Source organism: Polypterus senegalus, chromosome 16 (genome assembly GCF_016835505.1).
Source record: "Polypterus senegalus isolate Bchr_013 chromosome 16, ASM1683550v1, whole genome shotgun sequence".
Taxonomy (NCBI): Eukaryota; Metazoa; Chordata; class Cladistia; order Polypteriformes; family Polypteridae; genus Polypterus; species Polypterus senegalus.
The window spans coordinates 90647779-90669455 of NC_053169.1; the positions used below are offsets into that span (position 1 = coordinate 90647779).

General features: G+C 40.2%; 1 protein-coding gene across 1 annotated transcript in view; it reads left to right on the plus strand.

The window, feature by feature from the left end:
• The window catches only part of tpcn3 (two pore segment channel 3), a 152829-nt gene that overhangs the window by 127987 nt on the left and 3165 nt on the right, over positions 1-21677 (plus strand). The window contains exons 14-18 of the mRNA XM_039738370.1: positions 1952-2021; positions 2112-2331; positions 10512-10602; positions 14027-14140; positions 14218-14327. Coding sequence (XP_039594304.1) covers positions 1952-2021; positions 2112-2331; positions 10512-10602; positions 14027-14140; positions 14218-14327 — 605 coding nt within the window. The remainder of the gene's footprint in view (positions 1-1951; positions 2022-2111; positions 2332-10511; positions 10603-14026; positions 14141-14217; positions 14328-21677) is intronic.

Here is a 21677-nt window from a genome sequence, read left to right on the forward strand (position 1 = left end):
CACAATGACCCGTGTACGTTACGCATTATCCAATAAAAATTTGGTGTTGCCCCGGAGGACAGCTGCGATCGGCTCCAGCCACCTGCAACCATGAACATGAGCGGTAGGAAATGAATGGATTGAAATACATGAGAGTGTTTTATATTGTTAACGTTATTATTTTTTTTATAAAGATTTGTCTGCGAGCCAGATGCAGCCATCATAAGAGACACATCTGGCTCGCGAGCCATAGGTTCCCGACCCCTGACCTAGGCATTTAGCCATAAACGCCTGATTGATAGAATGCCACCATCTTTCTGACAGGTTCTCCCATCTCAACAGAGTACTTCTGAAGCTCTTAGAGCGACCATTGACTTCTTGATCACCTTCCTCACCAAGGCCAATCTTTACCTGTTAGTCAGTCTGGCAAGATGGCCATCTCTAGGAAAAACCCTGTTGGTTCCAAAATTCTTTTATTTGAACTCATTCAAGGCTTTTTTTTTTTTTTTTTACTTTTGTCACAGGGCTGAATATTTTTCCAAAAAACTTTTTTGAAAAGCACACAAATAAATGGTTTTACACATTAATCAATATAAACTACTTATTTATGACAAATGTCATTCTGTTTTATGTTCCATGAGCCTCTACAGTATGTAAATTCATCTACTTATTACGTACCTGTTTGTCTCATCACTCATAAGCCAAAAGGCACTTTAGGGAAAAAAAATAAACCCTTGAAGTGGCTGGTGATGCATAATGTCCACTGGTACACTGTGTCGTTTGATGAAGTCCAGTTGCCAGTCTGCATCTCACGGATCTATGACTGTGTAGTTATTTCAGGTGAATGTTGCCATAGGCGTGTCAGTTACACGAGCACTTTCAGCACTACGATCAGCTGATGCAAGTACTCGATGTCTGTTTTCGATCTCCAGATCACTTGCATCAAAATCTGAGTTTGATAAGTCGAATTGGATTCAGCAATAATACGCAAAAAACTAATAATAATATGCACCGAATATTTTGCTTTGCTCTCTCACCTGATGTCGATGCCATTCTAGACGTTGTTTACTCTATGCTACTCAAGACAAGTCAATGAGTTTAACAGTCCTCCTAGCAAAGAGGGTCTACCTATAGCGTAACGGTGAGCGTTATCGATGTCTACAGTATTTTGTCGCCACTCTGCCCCTGAATGTTGACATCCACCCTCAACTCCTTGTGTCGACAAAAGTCGACATCCACCCTAAAAGAGTTAAAATTATTGAAGTCTCACAAAGCTTAAGAAATATCTTCATGCCCTGGCCCTGATCTATGCCTCACCAACTGTTTGATCATGGCAGCCTACAGAGAAATCCGAGGACCTTGCATTGTGAATTGTGGGACTTTATATACACAGCAATGTGTGCATTTTTAACCGATGTCCAAAAAATTCCATTTGCCACTGGTGGACTACACTCAAGTTCTAGACACATCTCAAAAACAATCAAAGCAAATAGGCTGGCACTGAGCACAATTTGGAGTGCCACAGCAAAGGGTGTAAATAAGATTTCAGTTTTGGATTTTTAATCAATTTGCAAACCTTTCTGAGAACATGTTGCATTTTGTCATTTAGAGTTACTGAGTGCAGATTGATGGGCAAATGTATCCATTTAAAATGAAATTTATAACATAAATTAAGTGTGCCGTAACTGAGGGGGTCCGAATACTTTCTGAATCCACTCTATTTTAAGTTTTGCATTTGTATAACTATCAACGGCGCTTGAATATTTGGGTGATTTATTTGACACTTTGCTCAAATACATTGACCACTCAGTTGCAGAGTACACTTTGAAAATCTCTGCTCAAATTAATGTGTCCAAATGTATGTAATGGGAAATGTCAGACTAAAATACCAATTTGATTTTTGAAGTGAAAATGCAGCTCAGTAGACTTTACTATAATATATATATATATTTTTTTTGTGTGTATTTTTCAGGTTTCGTGCCATTATAAACACCCTGATTAACATTGGACCAACAATGATTAATTTTGGACAGCTAATTTTGGTACGTTAGGTTCCTTAATTTTTATATTAACTTTATAAATGAATCTTTTGTTTTTACTTAACCAGATTTTTCCTCTCTTTGTTTGTACAGGTAGTGTACTACATATTTGCTGTCATTGGAATGGAGGTATTTAAAAATAAAATCAAATTTTACAACTCCAACTCTAGTGACCCCTTGAGTGAGTTTTGTGGAAATGACATCCTGAAAGACTCAGAGTTTGTAAAGAGCAAATATTGCAAGAACAATTTTAATGACATTGTGTCTTCCTTCATCCTTCTTCTGGAGCTGACCGTTGTCAACCAGTGGCATGATATCCTTTTACAAAATGTGTGGTCCACCTAGATAAACGACAATTTTTTTATTTTATTAAATAATGCAAAAACTTTGTGGATGATATGAAATATCTGCTGATCAAAGCAATATATGCTTCTGTATGGAAGCACAGCGGTGCTGCCTCAAAGATCCTGAGTCCTTGGTTAAAATGATAGTCGGAGCACCGTCTGTGGGCATGTAGCACATTTACGTCATGTGGCCCTTATCATTAAATAGGTGTGCGTGTGTGTGTGTGAGAGAGAGAGAAAGAGAGACAGCGGACCCTATCCAGAGCCGATTCCTACATTGCTCCCTGATGCTACCAGTATTCGCTCCAGCCAACTCATAGTTGTAAAAACATTACAAATGATTGAAGAATGGTATATTGCAATAAGTGTACAGTGGTCCCTTGGTTTGCGAGCATAATTCATCACGGAAATGTGCTTCTAATCCAAAGCACTCGTATAGCAAAGCGAATTTCCCCATAAGAAATAATGAAAAGTTAGATGATTTGTTCCACAACCCAAAAATATTCATATATAAATGATTAATACAAAATATAAAGTAAAAATACATAAAACAAATTAACCTGCACTTTACCTTTGAAAAGAATCGTGGCTACTGTGAGGGAGACGAGAGAGAGGAGAAGGAGGAGGAGGGTTATTGTGTAGGACGACTTTCACTCTAACTAACAGAGTCACTGCTGTCTGTTGGCTCACTGGAGTCTTTTTCTTTTTTTGCAACTTTTAACAAGGAACAATGACAGTTGCTTTTGTCTCCTTTTGATGATTTTGTGGAAATGTGACATTGCATTGTCGTTAAACAGATTCATCGCTCGCACACAAAATAAAAAAAAATGCTTTTCGCGCACACATGGTCACAATGCTATAGTAAACCTTATACACTCGTACAGATGTCGACTATACGAATGAGGCAAGCCAACTGAGACCAAGCATGGGAGACGATTACCCACAATCCCGCAGAGAGAGAAGAACCATCAGCTCAGTTGTGATCACGTGACGCTTGGCAGGCAAAGTGTATACGTACTACTCAATTTGCACGACCTCACTCGTTTATCACATTAAAATTTATTAAACATTTTTGCTTGTCTTGCAAAACACTCGTAGACCAAGGTTTTACTGTACATACAGGGGTGGGCAAAAGTAGGTTTACAGTTGTTTGTATGGAAAAAGACATGTAGGTTATCACAGCAATAATAAGAAGGCGAAAAAGAAGACAAATAATACAAATAAATAATACATTAAGTAATCTTCTTATATAATACGCTACCAAGGCTGTCCATTTGTCTGATTTTAAATCACTTGTAACTCGCAAACCGTTTGAACTATTGACCTGCAATTTGGCACACATATACTACACTAGCAGAATACCCGCGCTTCGTAGCGAAGTAGTGTGTTAAAGAAGTTATGAAAAAGAAAAGGAAAAATTTTTAAAATAACGTAACATGATTGTTAATGTAATTGTTTTGTCTTTGATATGAGTGTTGTTGTCATATCTATATATCTATATATCTATATATCTATATATATATATATATATATATATATATATATATATATATATATATATAAAATACCCAGCTTGGCAGCGGAGAAGTAAAAAGAAAAGGAAACATTTTAATAATAACGTAACATGATTGACAATGTAATTGTTTTGTCATTGTCACGAGTGTTGCTGGCGTATACATATACAGTATATATATATATATATATATAATATACATACATACATACATGTGTACATATATACATACACACACATATACTATGGGATGCCAAACAGGCAAATAAATTGATTTTGTGAATATATAAAGTCGGCGTCAGAATATATATATAGTCAAAACTTGAATATATAAAGTCACTGTCGGAATATATAAAGTCAAAACTTGAATATATAAAGTCAGCGTTGGTATACATAAAGTCAAAACTTTTTTCTGAATATATAAAGTCAAAACTTGAATATATAAAGTCAGCGCTGGAATATATAAAGTCAAATGTTTAATATATAAAGTCAGCGTCGGAATTTATAAAGTCATTCCTGATTATATAAAGTCAAAATCGGAGTATATAAACTCACTCCTGAATATATAAAGTGAAAGTCAAAATCTATTGATTGAAACGACTCTAAACGGAACTAAGTTAACAAAAACGTATTCAGAAAAATAAATTTAAAAAACACTGTTCGGTTAATGTTTTGAAAATGATACATGTGCCCTGCCCAGGATTGGTTCCTGCCTTGCGCCCAGTGTTGGCTGGGATTGTCTCCAGCAGACCCCCGTGACCCTGTGGTCGGATTCAACGTGTTGGGAAACGTATGGATATTCCAGCGCTGACTTTGTATATTCCGACGCTGACTTTAAATATTTAAGTTTTGACTTTATATATTCCAGCGCTTACTTTATATATTCCGAAATATTCCAACGCCGTCTTTATATACTCAGGTTTTGACTTTATATATTTGGGAATGACTTTAGGCTATATATTAAAGTTTTGACTTTATTTATTCCGACAGTGACTTTATATAATCAAGTTTTGACTTTATATATTCGCGAATGACTTTATATATAAAAGTTTTGACTTTATATAGTTAAATGTCATCATTGCATAACTTTTTCTTTACCATAGAAATTTAAAGACTAAATTCAACTTCCATTCCTAACAAAGATATTTCTGGCGACTAAATAGAAGCTACTTATATCCAAATTCGATCTTTTGAGCCGTGCCTGCCTGCCTGCCTGAATAAGTCACCCTCGCTTAGCTCTTACTTTTTTACCGTTCATTTATTCATGTCTAGTGGCGGAAAAATTATAAAATGGAAGGAGGATTACACTGAGTATGGCTTTACCAAAACAATTATTGATGGCGAATCGATTATTCATAAAGCTTCAATTGGTGATCTGTTTTTCTGTGTTAACCTCATATTTTTTCATACTTCTTCTCAAACCAAGGGGGTGCGAGGGTAAAATGAATTGGGAAGCGCTGATCAATGTAATCGGTGTACCAGGAAATCATGCATTGACAGAAGTTCCCCTTTGCTTGTGATTAAATGCATGATTTTTTAACACGCTATGGAGCATATGCATCGAAGCTTCTCAGCTGTGCTTGTGCTAAGAAAAGGAAACATTTTAAAAATAATGTAACCTTTTGTAAGTAGTGCCTGGAGGATTCAGTGTGGAGAAACTCTAGACACAGCGTGTGTATTAACTTGTGGATTTTTCTGTGAGTATTTGGTGGCAGTGTGACGAAGTCGTTACACTGCGTCAGCTGCCGAGCTCAGCTCAGAGCGAAATGAGATGAATGGGAGGGGAGATGATGACGTGACTCCCCCACCCGCCTTAACTGTCAATCCCCCACAAACACAGTCTCTCGGAATTTGCATAAGCACAGCCCCTCACCTGCAATTTTAACTTAGTTACAAAGTTTAGTTTATATCCTGCGTCCTCTCATTAAACTTGTATCCTGCATTACCCGTGGGTATGACAAACGCCAGCGGTAGCCTGTCTATGAACTTAATTTAAACTTTAGGTTTACACCGTGCTTTGTTTCCGAAGTAGCAGCACTCATGAATATGGTTGTATATGTCACTCACTTCTTATTGTTTCGCTGCCTTCTGAATTATATAATGCATGTTTTCTTCAGCGCTTTTTGGAGCTCTTCCTGGTTTTCTACGTACTGCGTTGACAGTCAGTTCACGTGATTACATGGGAGGTGTGATGATGTCACATGAAACTCCGCCCCCCACGGCTTTCGAGCTCAACTCCATTACAGTATATGGAGAAAAATACCTTCCAGTTATGACCATTACACGTAGAATTTCGAAATGAAACCTGCCAACTTTTGTAAGTAAGCTGTTAGGAATGAGCCTGCCAAATTTCAGCCTTCTACCTACACGGGAAGTTGGAGAATTAGTGATGAGTGAGTGAGTGAGTGAGTGAGTGAGGGCTTTGCCTTTTATTAGTATAGATGACCCCTACTGTCCACGTTCGGGTGATGATTGACCTCCAAGGTTATTCCTTTTTTATTTTTATTTTTATTTTATTGTATTGTAGAATCAACTCTCTGCAGTGGCCAGCAGGGCGGCAGTGTGGTGCATGCGTACGGGCGCCGTTCTCATCCCTACTACTTTCACCGTCACTTCCCCTACCTCTAAATATCTTAAATCATTCTTGAGGCAGATTGAAGACTTTAAGTGCCAACTTGAGTGAAAAATGAAAGAAAACGTAATAAGTAATTGCAACACAAAAGCTGACTTAATCAGTTTTAACGCTAAAAGATGCCGACAGAAGAAGAGAAGAAGCGGGCCGCTATGGTGGAGAAAAGAACAGCTGCACAGGAAACAGCAAGCACATCAACCTCTGAGCAAACGAATGCTAAACGTACAGAGAAGGAGTATGAAAACTAGATAGATAGATAGATAGATACTTTATTAATCCCAAGGGGGAAATTCACATCCTACAGCAGCAGCATACTGATAAAGAACAATATTAAATTAAAGAGTGATAACAATGAAGGTATAACAGACAATAACTTTGTAAAATGTTAACATTTACCCTCCCCTGGGTGGAATTGAAGAGTCGCATAGTGTGGGGTCTCCTCAGTCTGTCAGTGGAGCAGGACGGTGACAGCAGTCTGTCACTGAAGCTGCTCCTCTGTCTGGAGATGATCCTGTTCAGTGGATGCAGTGGATTCTCCATGATTGACAGGAGCCTGCTCAGTGCCCATCGCTCTGCCACGAATGTCAAACTGTCCAGCTCTGTACCTACAATAGAGCCTGTCTTTCTCAGCAGTTGGTCCAGGTGTGAGGTGTCCCTCTTCTTTATGCTGCCTCCCCAGCACACCACTGCGTAGAAGAGGACGCTCACCACAACCATCTGATAGAACATCTGCAGCATCTTATTGCAGAAGTTGAAAGACACCAGTCTTCTAAGGAAGTATAGTCAGCTCCATCCTCTCTTACACAGAGCATTAGTATTGGCAGTCCGGGTTAATTTATCATCTAGTTGCACTCCCAGGTATTTATAGGTCTTCACCCTCTGCACAGTCACCTCTGATGATCACAGGATCCATGAAGGGCCTGGGTCTCCTAAAATCCACCACCAGCTCCTTGGTTTTTCTGGTGCTCAGGTGTAAGTGGTTTGAGTCGCACCATTTAACAAAGTCCTTGATTAGGTTCCTATACTCCTCCTCCTGCCCACTCCTATGGATGAATGCTCAAGCTACTATGAATACTCAAGTCAAGAATATTCACTGTATGTTATCGTGCAGTCCGCCGTTACTGGTAAATAAATAATAATACCAGAATAAACTCTATTCTTTGCATACTTATAACTGTAAATGTGCTTTTGCCCACCCCTCTATATACCTATAGAATTTCACAGCTCCAAGAACCATCTTGGTGTGATTCTTATCCTGGGCATTGTTTATGGTTTGCTTCCTTCATATATTTGCATGTACAAGTATAACAAAGTCTGGCAGATAATAAAGTTCCCTGCAGTAGCAAGTTTATGATAGCAGTTTGCTAAAACATAATAGATGATCTGACTAAAAACAACTGGAAGACACAGACCTAGATTTGAGTGCTTGTATGTTTATCAAATGTTAGATGATTCCCTCCTGGGTAAAGCTGGAAACAAATGCTCAAAATAACAAAACTAGTGTGTTCTAAAGTACTTGGTGTAAGTGGAAACAATTTTCTACTGCGGTTGCTTCTGTAATCGGCAGTTCGGTAAAATTAGTAGCAGCTGAAAGAACAAACTCCACCTCAATCATTTCTTAGCAATTTGGGGATGAATCAAATTTGTCATTTCAAGTAGTGAGGTGAATTGACAGTTTCATAATGGCCTTTGTGTAATGAGGGTAGGTGCATGTATGAGAGGGTTCTGCAATGGGCAGACCCCTTGTCCAGGACTGTTCCTGGCCTTGCACCCAGTGCCACAAGGTTAGTTTCTAGTGTCCTGCAACCTTGAATTGTAGTCGCGTTTGAGAATGCTATTATATATTACTAGCTGTGTAAGCCCGTGCTGTAAAAAGCCTGGGCTCCTAGACACTATTGAAATCGTCAGGAAAAAAAATTGAAATGCAGAGTCGGCGGTTTAGTTTTGCGGACATGCTCGCCCCCCTTGTCTATCAGCGGCTAAGTGAGTTTCTCTCTAATTTGTCTTTCCTCGCCGGTTTCATTTTGCCGATGGAGTCGCTTTCTTTCAGCTTTATGCCGTAACCTCGTACTTCTTTCTTCTTCCAACTCGTTAACTTGGGGCCGCCTTGCCGGCTCTTTGTTCTTCATGCTGTAGCCTCACACTTCCAGGCCGGAAAGACAGACACATGCACTTCCACTCGTAGACGTTTATTTATAAGATGTTACTCCATACAATGCAGTATTCTATTAGTTTTCTATTTTGGCAAAAAATATCTTGAAGTTTTTCAATGAGATCACAGTGTTTGGTGTCCAAAATGACATACCAGGCCATGATTTTCAGAAAGACTAGGGGGTTCTGTCCCCTGCTCACTTCGCTCATCCACCCCTGGGTTTGGTTTACTGGATATACAATTTAAAGACATTGTTATTTTCATGGGAATTGTTACATATGCATTATTTTCACTTTTAGTTTATTTCCGGCCCCTGGTTAAATCTCTTACTTGCGGGATGTATAACGTTGCTTGCATTGTGAAGGGAGGGGCAGAACGCACGCTAAGGAGATGTGGTCAGACGCTAAGGAGATGTGGTCAGATCATCTGCTGGTAAGCTGCGTGTTCTGCTTGTCCCTTGTTCGTTGTTTTAAGAGCTGGGAGCACATGAAGTGTGTCTGCGAAAAGCATTCCAACAACTGCGAGGTTAGATGTCTTTGAACTTGTTTTAAATTGTTTGTAAGTAGGGTGTGACGTGCAAAAGTCACTGTTTCACGAGTTTTGCTTCTTAAGGTTGTAATGTCTAGTCTCGCGTGACGTTAAAGTGTCTCTCCAAGATGATCGTGTCTCGTTAGCTTTGCTCAACACCCCCTGGAGGTGCACTATGCTCCTGCCACTTTGCGTCTCTCCCGCTCACGATGTTAAGGGGTGGGGGAGCTGAATGCTCCTAAGGAGATGCTTGTGCTGCTTGTCGCGCAGCGCTTCATTCATTTAAAGGCCTGTACATCAGCTGTCCATTTGTCTCACTGCCTTATCTTGCGTGACGTTAAAGTGTCTCTCATGGGACGTTAAATTGTCTTCCGAGAAGATCATGTCTTGTCTCCCTCCCAAGATTTTTTTTTAGAATAGAGAGATTAGTGACTCCAAGTGAAGTTTGATGTTTTTAAGTTGGCAGTAATTAAAGAAGTTCCCAAATTCCTCATCATCATCACACTAAAAACCTGTTCAGTTTTTTTAGCTGTTCAGAATTATCACCCTTTTCTAAATTACCCTCCACAGCATTGACGGGCGACTGCAGTGCGCCGTGGAATTTTCTAGGGACGCTGCGAAAACTTTTGTAAAATATTTAAAATTGCAAATGTTTTTGAACTTTTGGTTGATTAAAAAGAGAACATGTAAAAAAATATTTTATGTTGGAAAAACAGATAACGGAATACTTACAGAAATGAAGTCTAAGAAACGCGAGAGACTTCAAATGATCGACAAGGAAGTGTGCGTCTGTCTTTCGAAAATTGATCCTCGCATCAATTTCATATGTGCTAAAAATCAATCTCAATGTTCACATTAATTAAATTTAAGATTTATCCTTTGATTCCTTTATTAATAAAATGTCTTTCAAACTTGTAAAATGAACTGTTTTTATTGGTGATTGTTCATAGATTGTGTCGTCACGACTTTATTTATGAGCAGTCCCTCAGGTGCGCTGCGAAAGAAAATGTTTGGACTGCGGCGCAACTCGAAAAAGGTTGCCTTTCACTGCTCCACAGGATCATTTATACTGCTGCTGACGTTTACTTTTATATCACAGTCAGATTTTACCTTCCAGGTTATATTCTTTAACTGCATGGAAAACACAAATCTGGAGAGTTAGGCATGTAGATATTTTGGTCATCCATTCGATATATAAACACCACGCGGTTGGTACTCGGCCATTCAGGCAGGCAGAAGGCACTTAATGAACTATCCAGGCAAAATGGACCCTAGCAGATTTAACGTCTCTTTTTAACGTCATTTTCTTTCACTCTAAGTCTACTCCTGGCTACTGGCTTTGCAATGGTGACTCATGTTGCTGCAAGAACATTCTTTGTTGTTTTTCACATTATTGTGGTGATCATCATCATCAAGTAAGTATATTTTTGTTTTCTTTTGAGAGTATTATATTTATTATATTCTTCTTTCAAATGTTATGTAGGATTATTTTTCTTTATTTAAGCATTAAGTTACTTTTTCATATTCTGAGTTTCAAACAAAAGTACTCTGTGTAGTTAAGCAAAAAAAATTTAATTTTTGCAGCCAAAAATTGCAAATTAGATACATTTTAGATAGATGGAACTTTATTTGGTCCCAGAGAAAATGTGGCTTTTTAAAGCTCTTTAAAAAATACACATATACACTACCAGTCGAAAGTTTTGAACACTTCAGTTTTTCTTCAAATGTAATCATTTCATTTCATAAAAAGGTGATAAGTTAAACAGTAAATTTAAATTTAAAGTTTAGGTTAGCAAAACTGAACAAAGGAAATCTTAAAATATTACAAATGGGCCTTCATCAGGGAACAACCTAAAAATGTTTTGCAGCAATTATAGTAAATTAAGTCTTGTATGTTGAAGGAAACAGTTTGCACAGGTGTCCTACACAATCCAAAGTCACATGGAAACTGGAAGAAACTCTGATAGGAAGAGATCTGGCAGAGCCAGAGTCACAAGCCAATCAGAAGACAAGTTTGTGAGGGTCACCAGATTGTGTGACAGGCGCCTCACAGCACAACGGCTTGACAGTGCAGGTCGAAGAAAGCAATTGTCAGTTTCTACTGTGAAGAGGAGACTTTCTTCCAGTCTGCAGTACTCCACAGCCGAATATTTCAAGGCCCTGTTTTTGTCCTTTAAATAGTTCCTTTGTGTTCTGAGACCAGTCCAACCTGCCATTGATTTGGACCCCCGAATACCTGTAGAACATCTTCATCCTCATAAAAAAAAGAATAGTATCTATCTATCTATCTATCTATCTATCTATCTATCTATCTATCTATCTATCTATCTATCTATCTATCGATATCCTATTTAATAAAACCCCTGTGTGTGTCCAGGTGTCCATGTGTGTGTGTCTTCAGGTGAAGTGCACATGCGCAGACAGGGCCACACGGCACATGTTCAGTCTCTTCCTGTGCATTCCCTGTGCAGAGAGAGAGAGAGAGAGACAGACATACACACACACACACACACAAAGACAGACAGACTCACACACACAGGCAAGCGCGCGCAACAGTCACACACACATACAGGCGCGAGAGAGAGAAAGACAGGCGCACACACACACACAGACACAGAGGCGCGCTTAAGAGAGACACACACACACACGCAGGCCCGCGAGAGACAGACAGACATATCTATCTATCTATCTATCATTAATATATTATACTAGCCATGTGCGCCCAACCACGTTGCGCGTGTTCAAGTTGTCTGTGAAGAGCTCCCTGTTTAAACGCGGCTGCCAGTCGTGAACTGGGCCCTTCGTCGCACAGCATTATGATTTTTTATAAGGGAAACAAAATTACAAAAGAAAACCCTTGGACATTGATTCGATAGGAACGGCCTACTCAGAATCACTGTCCGAATAGTAATCATGTGGTGGTGTAGGAGCATTTCTGCTTCTGTCCGTTCACAGTCCATCTCGTTTTCACGACGCTGTCGTTTCCTCTCACGATGTCTTCTCAACTTTTCTCCAATCTCGCAGGTTGCTTTGTGGCAATCCAAAGAGTAAGGCAATATACACGGAGCAATGGTTATTAAAGGGGGACACATAGGTATCCAGGCTCTTTAAAGCATAAACAGAGATCACTTCACTGACATGTGAGCAAGCCACGGTACAAATGTGAGACGCTCAGCACTCGCAGGCTACAACGTAACAATAATAATTTCTGGAACGTGCTGTTACGTTGTCATTCATTTTACTCACTGTCTTTCTTTCATTCATATGTTACGTAGGCACGTACCTTTTATCTTCGGCAATCTCATTCTCTAACCAGGCCTCAGGAGCTAACCAGCGTAACACTGTCCACCACCCCTTTCGTTATTCCGGCACATTGTTGACATCCGTGAGTAACAACACCGTACTAAACTGAAAGGTGGTCTACGCATGCGTGGAATTCACGGACAAACAAAGATCAAGATCTAAATGAAGATCTCTTTAGTTAATTTAAAGCACAACAATTTGTTTAGTTTGAATGTCTGTGTTTTGAGGTGTGACTGGCGTACTACAGTCTTCAGTAGTATAAGCCTGGAGGAGATTCTTAATGCAATGCCTATGTTTTAGCTGTCTCTCTACTGCCATCTAGTGCTTCTTCTTCTAATTCATTTGCGGACCAACAAAGATCAAGATCCAAATGAAGATTATATATAGAGATAGTGCCTTTCATGTCTATCTATCTATCATCTAGTGACAGGGTAAGGAATTCTGACCTGTTTAATTTTGATTAAAGAAGCCTACATGGAACCCACTCCATCCATCCATCCATTATCCAACCCGCTATATCTACAGGGTCACAGGGGTCTGCTGGAGCCAATCCCAGCCAACACAGGGTGCAAGGCAGGAAACAAACCCTGGGCAGGGCACAACACACACACCAAGCACACACTAGGGACAATTTAGAATCGCCAATGCACCTAACCTGCATGTCTTTGGACTGTGGGAGGAAACCGGAGTACCCAGAGGAAACCCAGGCAGACACAGGGAGAACATGCAAACTCCACGCAGGGAGGACCCGAGAAGCGAACCCGAGTCTCCTAACTGCAAGGCAGCACCGCTACTACTGCGCCACCGTGCTGCCAGAACCCACTCCAGGCCTTCAAAATTGTCAAAGGCATCAATACATTTAATTCAGTAGAATTCTCTCATCCTCAAGGATTCCAGCAAGAAAAAAAAGTAGTGCATTCAAGATGGAGACCCAGATGAAGATTCCCAGGGACATGAGAATCCTGAGCAAACTACTGAGTCAATTAGTTGAAAAAGACAAAACCCTTGAAGGCTTTCAGCAATTGTCTGGAACATCTTTGCAATTTGCTAACCAATGATGTCTTCTCTTTTAATTTAACTGAGTCAGAAAGTGAGGGAACGTGCATGACAGTGACCTGTAGTGGACTGCTACTCCATCCAGAGTTGTTTCTTACTTTATGAATAGCTTGTGCTCCCATGTGTATTGAAATGGAAAGTGGACAGTTATTTAATTAAGACTGGCTAATATTCTTTTTTAATACCTTTAGGAGATGTTGAATTCCTTTTAAAAAACACTTTGGTGTCAATAATTGCCCTAGTCGTACCTTAACTAGATCTGCAAAATACTGTATGTTTGTTGTATCCATTCAATGAAAAGATTAAGTAAAGTTCTGCCTGTGTCCCAAGTTTGGATACCCTGGATTTAAAGTTCAGCAAACCACAAATAGCAAACGGGGCTTGCTGCTCCTCGTGACTGCATTACTAAATATGTGTTTTTTGTAAATTGAATAAATCATAACTTCTGTTATTGTTTTCTTTTTGTTTGCATGTGCATAGCATTTTTATAGCCTTTGTCCTCGAAGCATTCTTTGTTGAATACACGGTGGAAAAATGTGATCTGCAAACTTCCATTGAGAAAAAAATCCAGGAGCTTGATTTAGGAGTTCAAGAGTAAGTATTACAAAATAGGTGTCTCATCTTCACTGGTTCACTTAAATTAAATTGTCTTTTTTTCTTCTTTTTGTCAGAGATCATATTGGTGAGAGTCTAGTGGATGACATGGAAACTCATGACAACGAAGTGGACTCTTCAAGGTCCTCGAAAAGCAAGTCTCTCATGTTCAAGATTGCCTCGCAGAGTGAGTGTCACATTCCTATTCCAGCAAGATTTTAAAGCTCACCACATTCGGGTTGCTTTGTTTTTTTTTATTGTCCTTTAGTTGATCTCCTCTTATTTTAAACAAGTGGCCTGCACAGAGTGGTCACCAGCAGGCAAATCTTCCTATATAAATTGAAAAAGAAGAAAATGTAGATAGGTGAACAAGACTTTTAACTCATTCTTTATTCAGACAGTCAGGCAAATGTGTCAAAAGGATATAATCACATTTATTATTATTTTGAAATGTATGCATAATCAGCATGGCCACCAGGAGGAACACCAGCTCCCTAAACCCGACACACATAGACACAGGCACAAGTCTGTACAACACACAAAGCTTTATTTCCAAGGGGAAAACACTTTTCTCCCACCAGAACCAAGCACAGTACAATAAACCGCACACAGCACTTTTCTTCTTTTGCTTCTCTCTCTCTCTTTTTCTGTCCGTCTTTGTCTTTCCACCTCTTCTCCTCCTCCCCGCAACAGCCTTCCCTGTTTCTTCTTACTGGGACAAAATTTAAACAAACACATACTAGTTTAAATGGGGTGATGTGACGAGACACGACAGAGTGCAAGCAGAATAAACAACACTTACTGTGTTCAGCAATACAGGGGCGCCGCAGGGGACTGGACTTTCTCCGGTCCTGTTCAATCTATATACATCAGACTTCCAATATAACTCGGAGTCCTGTCACGTGCAAAAGTTCGCTGATGACACTGCTATAGTGGGCTGCATCAGGAGTGGGCAGGAGGAGGAGTACAGAAAGTTAATCAAGGACTTTGTTAAATGGTGCGACTCAAACCATTTACACCTTAACACCAGCAAGACCAAGGAAATGGTGGTTGATTTTAGGAGGCCCAGGCCCCTCATGGACCCTGTGATCATCAGAGGTGACTGTGCAGAGGGTGCAGACCTATAAATACCTGGGAGTGCAGCTGGATGATAAATTGGACTGGACTGCCAATACTGATGCTCTGTGTAAGAAAGGTCAGAGCCGACTATACTTTCTGAGAAGGTTGGCGTCCTTCAACATCTGCAGTAAGATGCTGCAGATGTTCTACCAGACGGTTGTGGCGAGCGCCCTCTTCTACGCGGTGCTGTGCTGGGGTGGCAGCATAAAGATGAAAGACGCCTCACGCCTGGACAAACTTGTTAAGAAGGCAGGCTCTATTGTAGGATTAAAGTTGGACAGTTTAACTTCTGTGGCAGAGCGGCGGGCACTAAGCAAACTCCTGTCAATCATGGAGAATCCACTGCATCCACTGAACAGGATCATCTCCAGACAGAGGAGTAGCTTCAGTGACAGACTTTTGTCACTGTCCTGCTCCACTGACAGACTGAGCAGATCGTTCCTCACCCACACTATGCGACTCTTCAATTCCACCCGGGGGAGTAAATGATAACATTATTCAAAGTTATTGTCTGCTTTTTTATTTTTATTACGATTTAATTTAATATTGTTTCTTTGTATCAGTATACTGCTGCTGGATTATGTGAATTTCCTCTTGGGATGAATAAAGTATCTATCTATCTATCTATCTATCTATCTATCTATCTATCTATCTATCTATCTATCTATCTATCTATCTATCTACAACTGGATGATATTGGAGATGCTGTGCAGACAGTTTGATAGGAGAGTGGCAAAGAGAAAGCCATTGTTAAAAAAATTGGGAGTGCACTCCCCTCGACTTTCTCGTATACCGAGATAGAGGAAAAGGTCATCCGAACCACTTCCAGTTGCACAACATTGCTCAAATATCATATCTCTTTGTTTCTCGTCATCATAAGAAGTCAGGTTCCTTGACACCACCATTCAACTGAAAGACAACACCCTTGTAACTTCTGTTTTTCACAAACTAACAAACAGATGGACCTACCTAAGAGGTGATAGCTTCCACCCCAAGCATATAAGGCGCTTTTCACCTGTCTCCCACCAGAACCAAGCACAGTACAATAAACCACACAGAACACTTTTCTTCTTTTCCTTCTCTTTCTCTCTCTCTGTCTGTCTTTGTCTTTCCACCTCCACTCTTCCTCCGGCAAGCTTTGTCTCTCTTCATCCCGACTGTGGGTCCTCGAGTGGAATGAGGCGGTCCCTTTTATCCTGCACCTGGGAGCACTTCAGGTGGCCCATCACCATTATCTGGAAGTACTCCCTCCCAGGTGGAAGCCCAAAGTAGGGCTCTGCAGCTCCCCTTAGTGGCCCCCACAGAACCCACCAGGGCTGTGCCAAACTCCAACTCCCATGAAGCCTTGCGGGAATCTGAGACGCCGCTGCAACCCAGTGGCGCTGCCATCTAGCGCTCTGCACACATCTGCTCCCCTCCTCTACAACGGCTCCCCAGCCATCTGTCACACTAGTCATTTCTAATACAAGATGTGTGAAAATGGGTAGCATATCCAGGCCTAGTTATAAAGACCTGCATATGAAAATGAATTGACTTACCTGTGTTTCCTCCATCCATCCATCCATCCATCCATTTCCAGACCAGCTTAAGCCAGTCTTATTGTCATGGTGGCCAGTGGAGCTTTGATACCAAGCAGGGACCCACCTTGGTTGGAACACCAGTCATTTCAGAACACACGTGTTTGTTTTACACCAATTCTGCCTCACCTTTCATCTGTCATCATAAATACATTATAGTACAGAGTGAAAATTCTAAGTGAACGCAATCCGAGAAAGCGCACAAACAGCCGTTCTCCTGGAGCACTGCACTAATATTTTGCCGTTGTTTACTTCTTTTTCAATTTTAGAGATTACATTTCTAGATCTTGGTTTCATTTCTGCATTTTCAAGGGTTTACGGTGCCCATAAAAAGTATTCACCTCCTTGGAAGTTTTCACATTTTATCATTATACAACATTGAATCAGAATGAATTTGATTTGACTTTTTTGACACTGCTCAATAGAAAAATACACTTTAATGTCAAAATGAAAACAGATCTCTGCAAAGTGGTCTAAACTAATTACACATATAAAGTACAATAAATGGATTGTGTAAGTATAAATCATTGCTGGTGGAGCCAATTGGTTGTAGAAGTTACATTATTTATTGATTAATTGTATTATTTGTCCTGTGTTTCTGCTGCTGTGTGCATCTAAACGTTCCCCTTGAGATGAGTAAAGTTGATCTAATCTAATAATTAGTTCAGTGGAGGTCACCTGTCTGGGGTTTCTGTTGGTTGCAGTATAAATGCACTTCTGTAACTGAAAGGTCCAGCTTGTGGTGAGTCAGTGCTATGTCCTAACCTACACGATGAAGACAAAAGAGTTACTCACTGAAGAGACGATTGAAAAACACAAGTCAGGGGATGGAGACAAAATAAATATCCAAGTCACTGAATAGTCATTGGAGTCCATTTAAATTAGTCATTTTGAAATGGAAAGATTATAGCAGAGCTGTAAATCTACCTGGAGCAGGCCAAGCACGAAAACCTGAGTGATCACGCAAGACGTAGACTAGTGAGGGAGGCCACCAAGAGACCTATGATAACCCTGAAAGAGTTACAAACTGCACTGTGTAACGGCCGACCCCTTACCCAGCCAGCAGCCGCAATACCAGGTCCCGTGGACTGGATAAATTACTCAGGTAAACCTAAATCTACCAAGCTGTACCTCTGACAAATAATACTTTTCTCCAATCGACGGTTAAACACAAGCAAACAATATCCAAATGTAAATCAAGCGCAGTAATAGATAAAATAAAATGAAAAATACAATACAAAATGCCGGCGTAATATATATATACCCCTCCACCAGACCACCAAAGTGAAAGGCAATATATATACAATAATAAATCCTCCTTTATCCCTGCACACGAATAACAAACACACAATACAAATAATGACAACGAATGAATACTGAAATGATAATGAATGTGAAAATAAGTCTGGGTAAATAACTGTCCAAATTATTGATAGCTGTCCCAAAATGTTTGTGTTTGATTCTCCCGAATGAAATACCGGAACAATCTCACCGTGATTCCTCAGCGATGGTGGAAAATAATGTCCAACCCCGTGGTTTCTGGTGATGAATGCGTTGCAGTAATCCGGCCGAGTGAGAAGCAAACTGAAAAAATGTTGCGATGCGAATGAAGGCAGAAATTGATGATCGGTTGTGGTTAGGTGAATCTCCTTCTCTCTCCTCTCTCTCCTTCTTCTTTCCCTCCTTTTCCATTTAAATCATAATGAGCCAGATGTAATGGAAAAAAACCTCCAGTTCTGATGTTTCCAGGGGGTCGCTGCCTCCCCGCAACAACCTTCCCCGTTTCTTCTTACGAGGACAAAATTTAAACAAACACATACTAGTTTAAATGGGGTGATGTGACGAGACACGACAGAGTGCAAACACAATAAACAACAACACTTATTTGGCCCCGCTACAACTGGATCATATTGGAGAGGCTGTGCAGACAGTTTGATGGGAAACTGGCAAAGAGAAAGCCATTGTTAAAAAACATTGAGAGTGCACAACATTACTCAAATATCATATCTCTTTGTTTCTCATCATCATAAGAAGTCAGCTTCCTTGACACCACCGTTCAACTGAAAGACAACACCCTTGTAACTTCTATTTTTCACAAACCAACAAACAGACGGGCCTACCTAAGAAGTGATAGCTTCCACCCCAAGCATGTAAGGCACTCCATTATTTTCAGCCAAGCAATACAGTTCAATCGTATTTACTCAGACATGACAGACCGGGATCAACAACTGCAGGAGCTCAGAAAAGATTTCATCAGACAAGGTTACACCCCCAAAACAACAGACACTCGAATAAGAAGAGCTACTGCCATACACAGAGACAACCTTTCTGAATATAAAAACAAAGACAACAAGAACTGCATCCCCTTGTTGTCACCTACAACACACATCTTGCAACACTTCTAAAAATTATAGAAGAACTTCAGCCAATGCTGAACAATGACAAAACACTGAAAAATGTATTTCCTGAACCTCCCCTCCTGGCATACAGACAACCACCAAACCTTCAGCAACTAATTGCCCGAAACTCCTTAAGTAAACCAACAGAAAATAGCACATCCCCCTGCCTACAGAAAAGATGTAAAACGTGTGCCTACATTTATAATACAGACCGTATAGTTATACCACACTGCCGACTTGAACATCACATAAAGGGATCATTTTCCTGTAGATCATCTAATGTGGTCTACCTAATTCTCTGCATGAAATGTCCTGACACAGCACTCTATGTGGGAGAAACTGGACAAACACTCCGCCAGAGAATGAATTTACACAGGTGCCACATTAAATGTGACAAGCACAGATGTTCCTGTAGTGACCCACTTCAACAGCCATGGACACTGTGAGAGGGACTTTAAAGTCACAGTGCTTATGGGCAACTTCAAAACACAGCAAGAGAGAAAAGAATGGGATATCAAACTCATGCTTCAATTTAATACATTACAACATGGTTTGAATAGAGACATGGGTCTTATGGCCAGATATGAGGATTGTTTACATCTCTCAAAATGACACAGACAACCTGTCTACAAATCTACATTGTTTTCAAAAACTCATTACAAACTTCAAAGGACTTTGCTGGACAGTTATCTTATCCAAAGATCTTGACCATACATTGTTCTTCTCTCTCTTGTTAAATTAACCCTAGCCTGAATGAATCTATTAATCTGTTACATTTAAGATGTCTCACTTAAAGATTTACCAATTTTGTTTCTTGTCCTAGTGTGTACAGTATATAAACACAGGGAACTCCAGTTTCTGTATTACATCTCGCCTGAAGAAAGGGCCTGAGTTGCCTCGAAAGCTTGAATATTGTAATCTTTTTAGTTAGCCAATTAAAAGTGTTATTTTGCTTGGCTCTGCATTCATAATGGCTAACACTGTACAACACCCTAGTACTTTCTCATCATAACTAATTGATAATATCGATACACAATCATTTATCTCTATTTATAATCAAACTTTATATTAAAATGATACTTTCACACTTACAGTATGTGCAGCAAGAGAGGAGAACAATGTATAGGCAAGATCTTTGTTGGACAATTATCTCATCCAAAGATCTTGATCATGCATTGTTCTTCTCTCTTGTTAAATGAATCTTAGCCTGAAGAGGTCTATTAATTTTTTAAATTTAAGATGTCTCGCTTAAGGTTTACCAGTGTTGTTTCTTGTCCTAGTGTGTATATAAACACAGGGAACTCCAGTTTCTGTATCACATCTGGCCTGAAGAAGGGTCCTGAGTTGCCTCGAAAGCTTGCATATAGTAATCTTCTTAGCCAATTAAAGGGGTCATTTATGCCTCACGACATCCATAATGGCTAACACGGTATAATGGTATAACACCCTAGTACTACAAGGGGACCTTGCAAATTCATCATCTTGTCAGTCACAGCTAGGGAGAGGTCTAGGAACAAGCAGCAAGTTTGCCAGATGTGTATCATCACATTTTAAAAGAAGCACATGCTTTTGTTGTCCACGCGACACAATTTATGGATTTTTTTTCTTCTCTACTTTTACTTTATACTAATAATTTTAAACACCCCTTATCCTGGTCTGAACTCCAAGGTCAAGACAGGATCTAGCAGGACATTGGTCTGCTACAGGACACACACATTCTCTTACACTTGCTCTAAGTAGGTTAATTTAGTTTTCACTGGTCAGCCTGACACTGTGACTTTGTACTGTAATTAGAAATGAAGGAAATTCTTTCAGACAAAGCAAGTGGACTCAAAATTCATGCAAAAGACAACCCAGCCAGTTATGGAAATGGAGTCCATATACCTTGTGGGCAGACATGTCAGACACGGGTTCAAGTTTTGGGGAACCACGCTGGAAACCTTGTTTAAATGACATCAAATCAGAGAAAAAGTACAACAAAATTGTCAGCCTCTGGCGCTCTGTCTACTAGAGAGGAAGTCATCTTCTCTGTGTCTCTTGTTCTCTCGTGAAGGTCATGCTAAAGACTCCCACATCTGTCGGGGTGGGCAATATATCCATGGACCCAGAAGGGGCATGGCTTGGGAGTATGGCAGGGCCGTGGCTAGGCTGTAGTCTTTCTCTACTATGGCTGAAAAGACAAGGTTGTGAGTGACGGTGTTCCTTCTTGTCCTCGGGTGGTAGTAAATATCCTCTCAGAGCCTTGAAGGAGCCCAATGTGTGACTTGGATTGTTAGAATAAACTGTGCAGTTAAACTCGTGGGTGGAGTGTAGGTAAGTGGCAACATGGCAGAGCAGCTCCGGGGTGTTAGTGAGGCACTGGCTAACTAAGCACTCGTGTGTGGATGTGGGTGACAGCCAGTTGCCTCATAAGTGCCCTGGGCTTTGTGATTGTGGCACCTG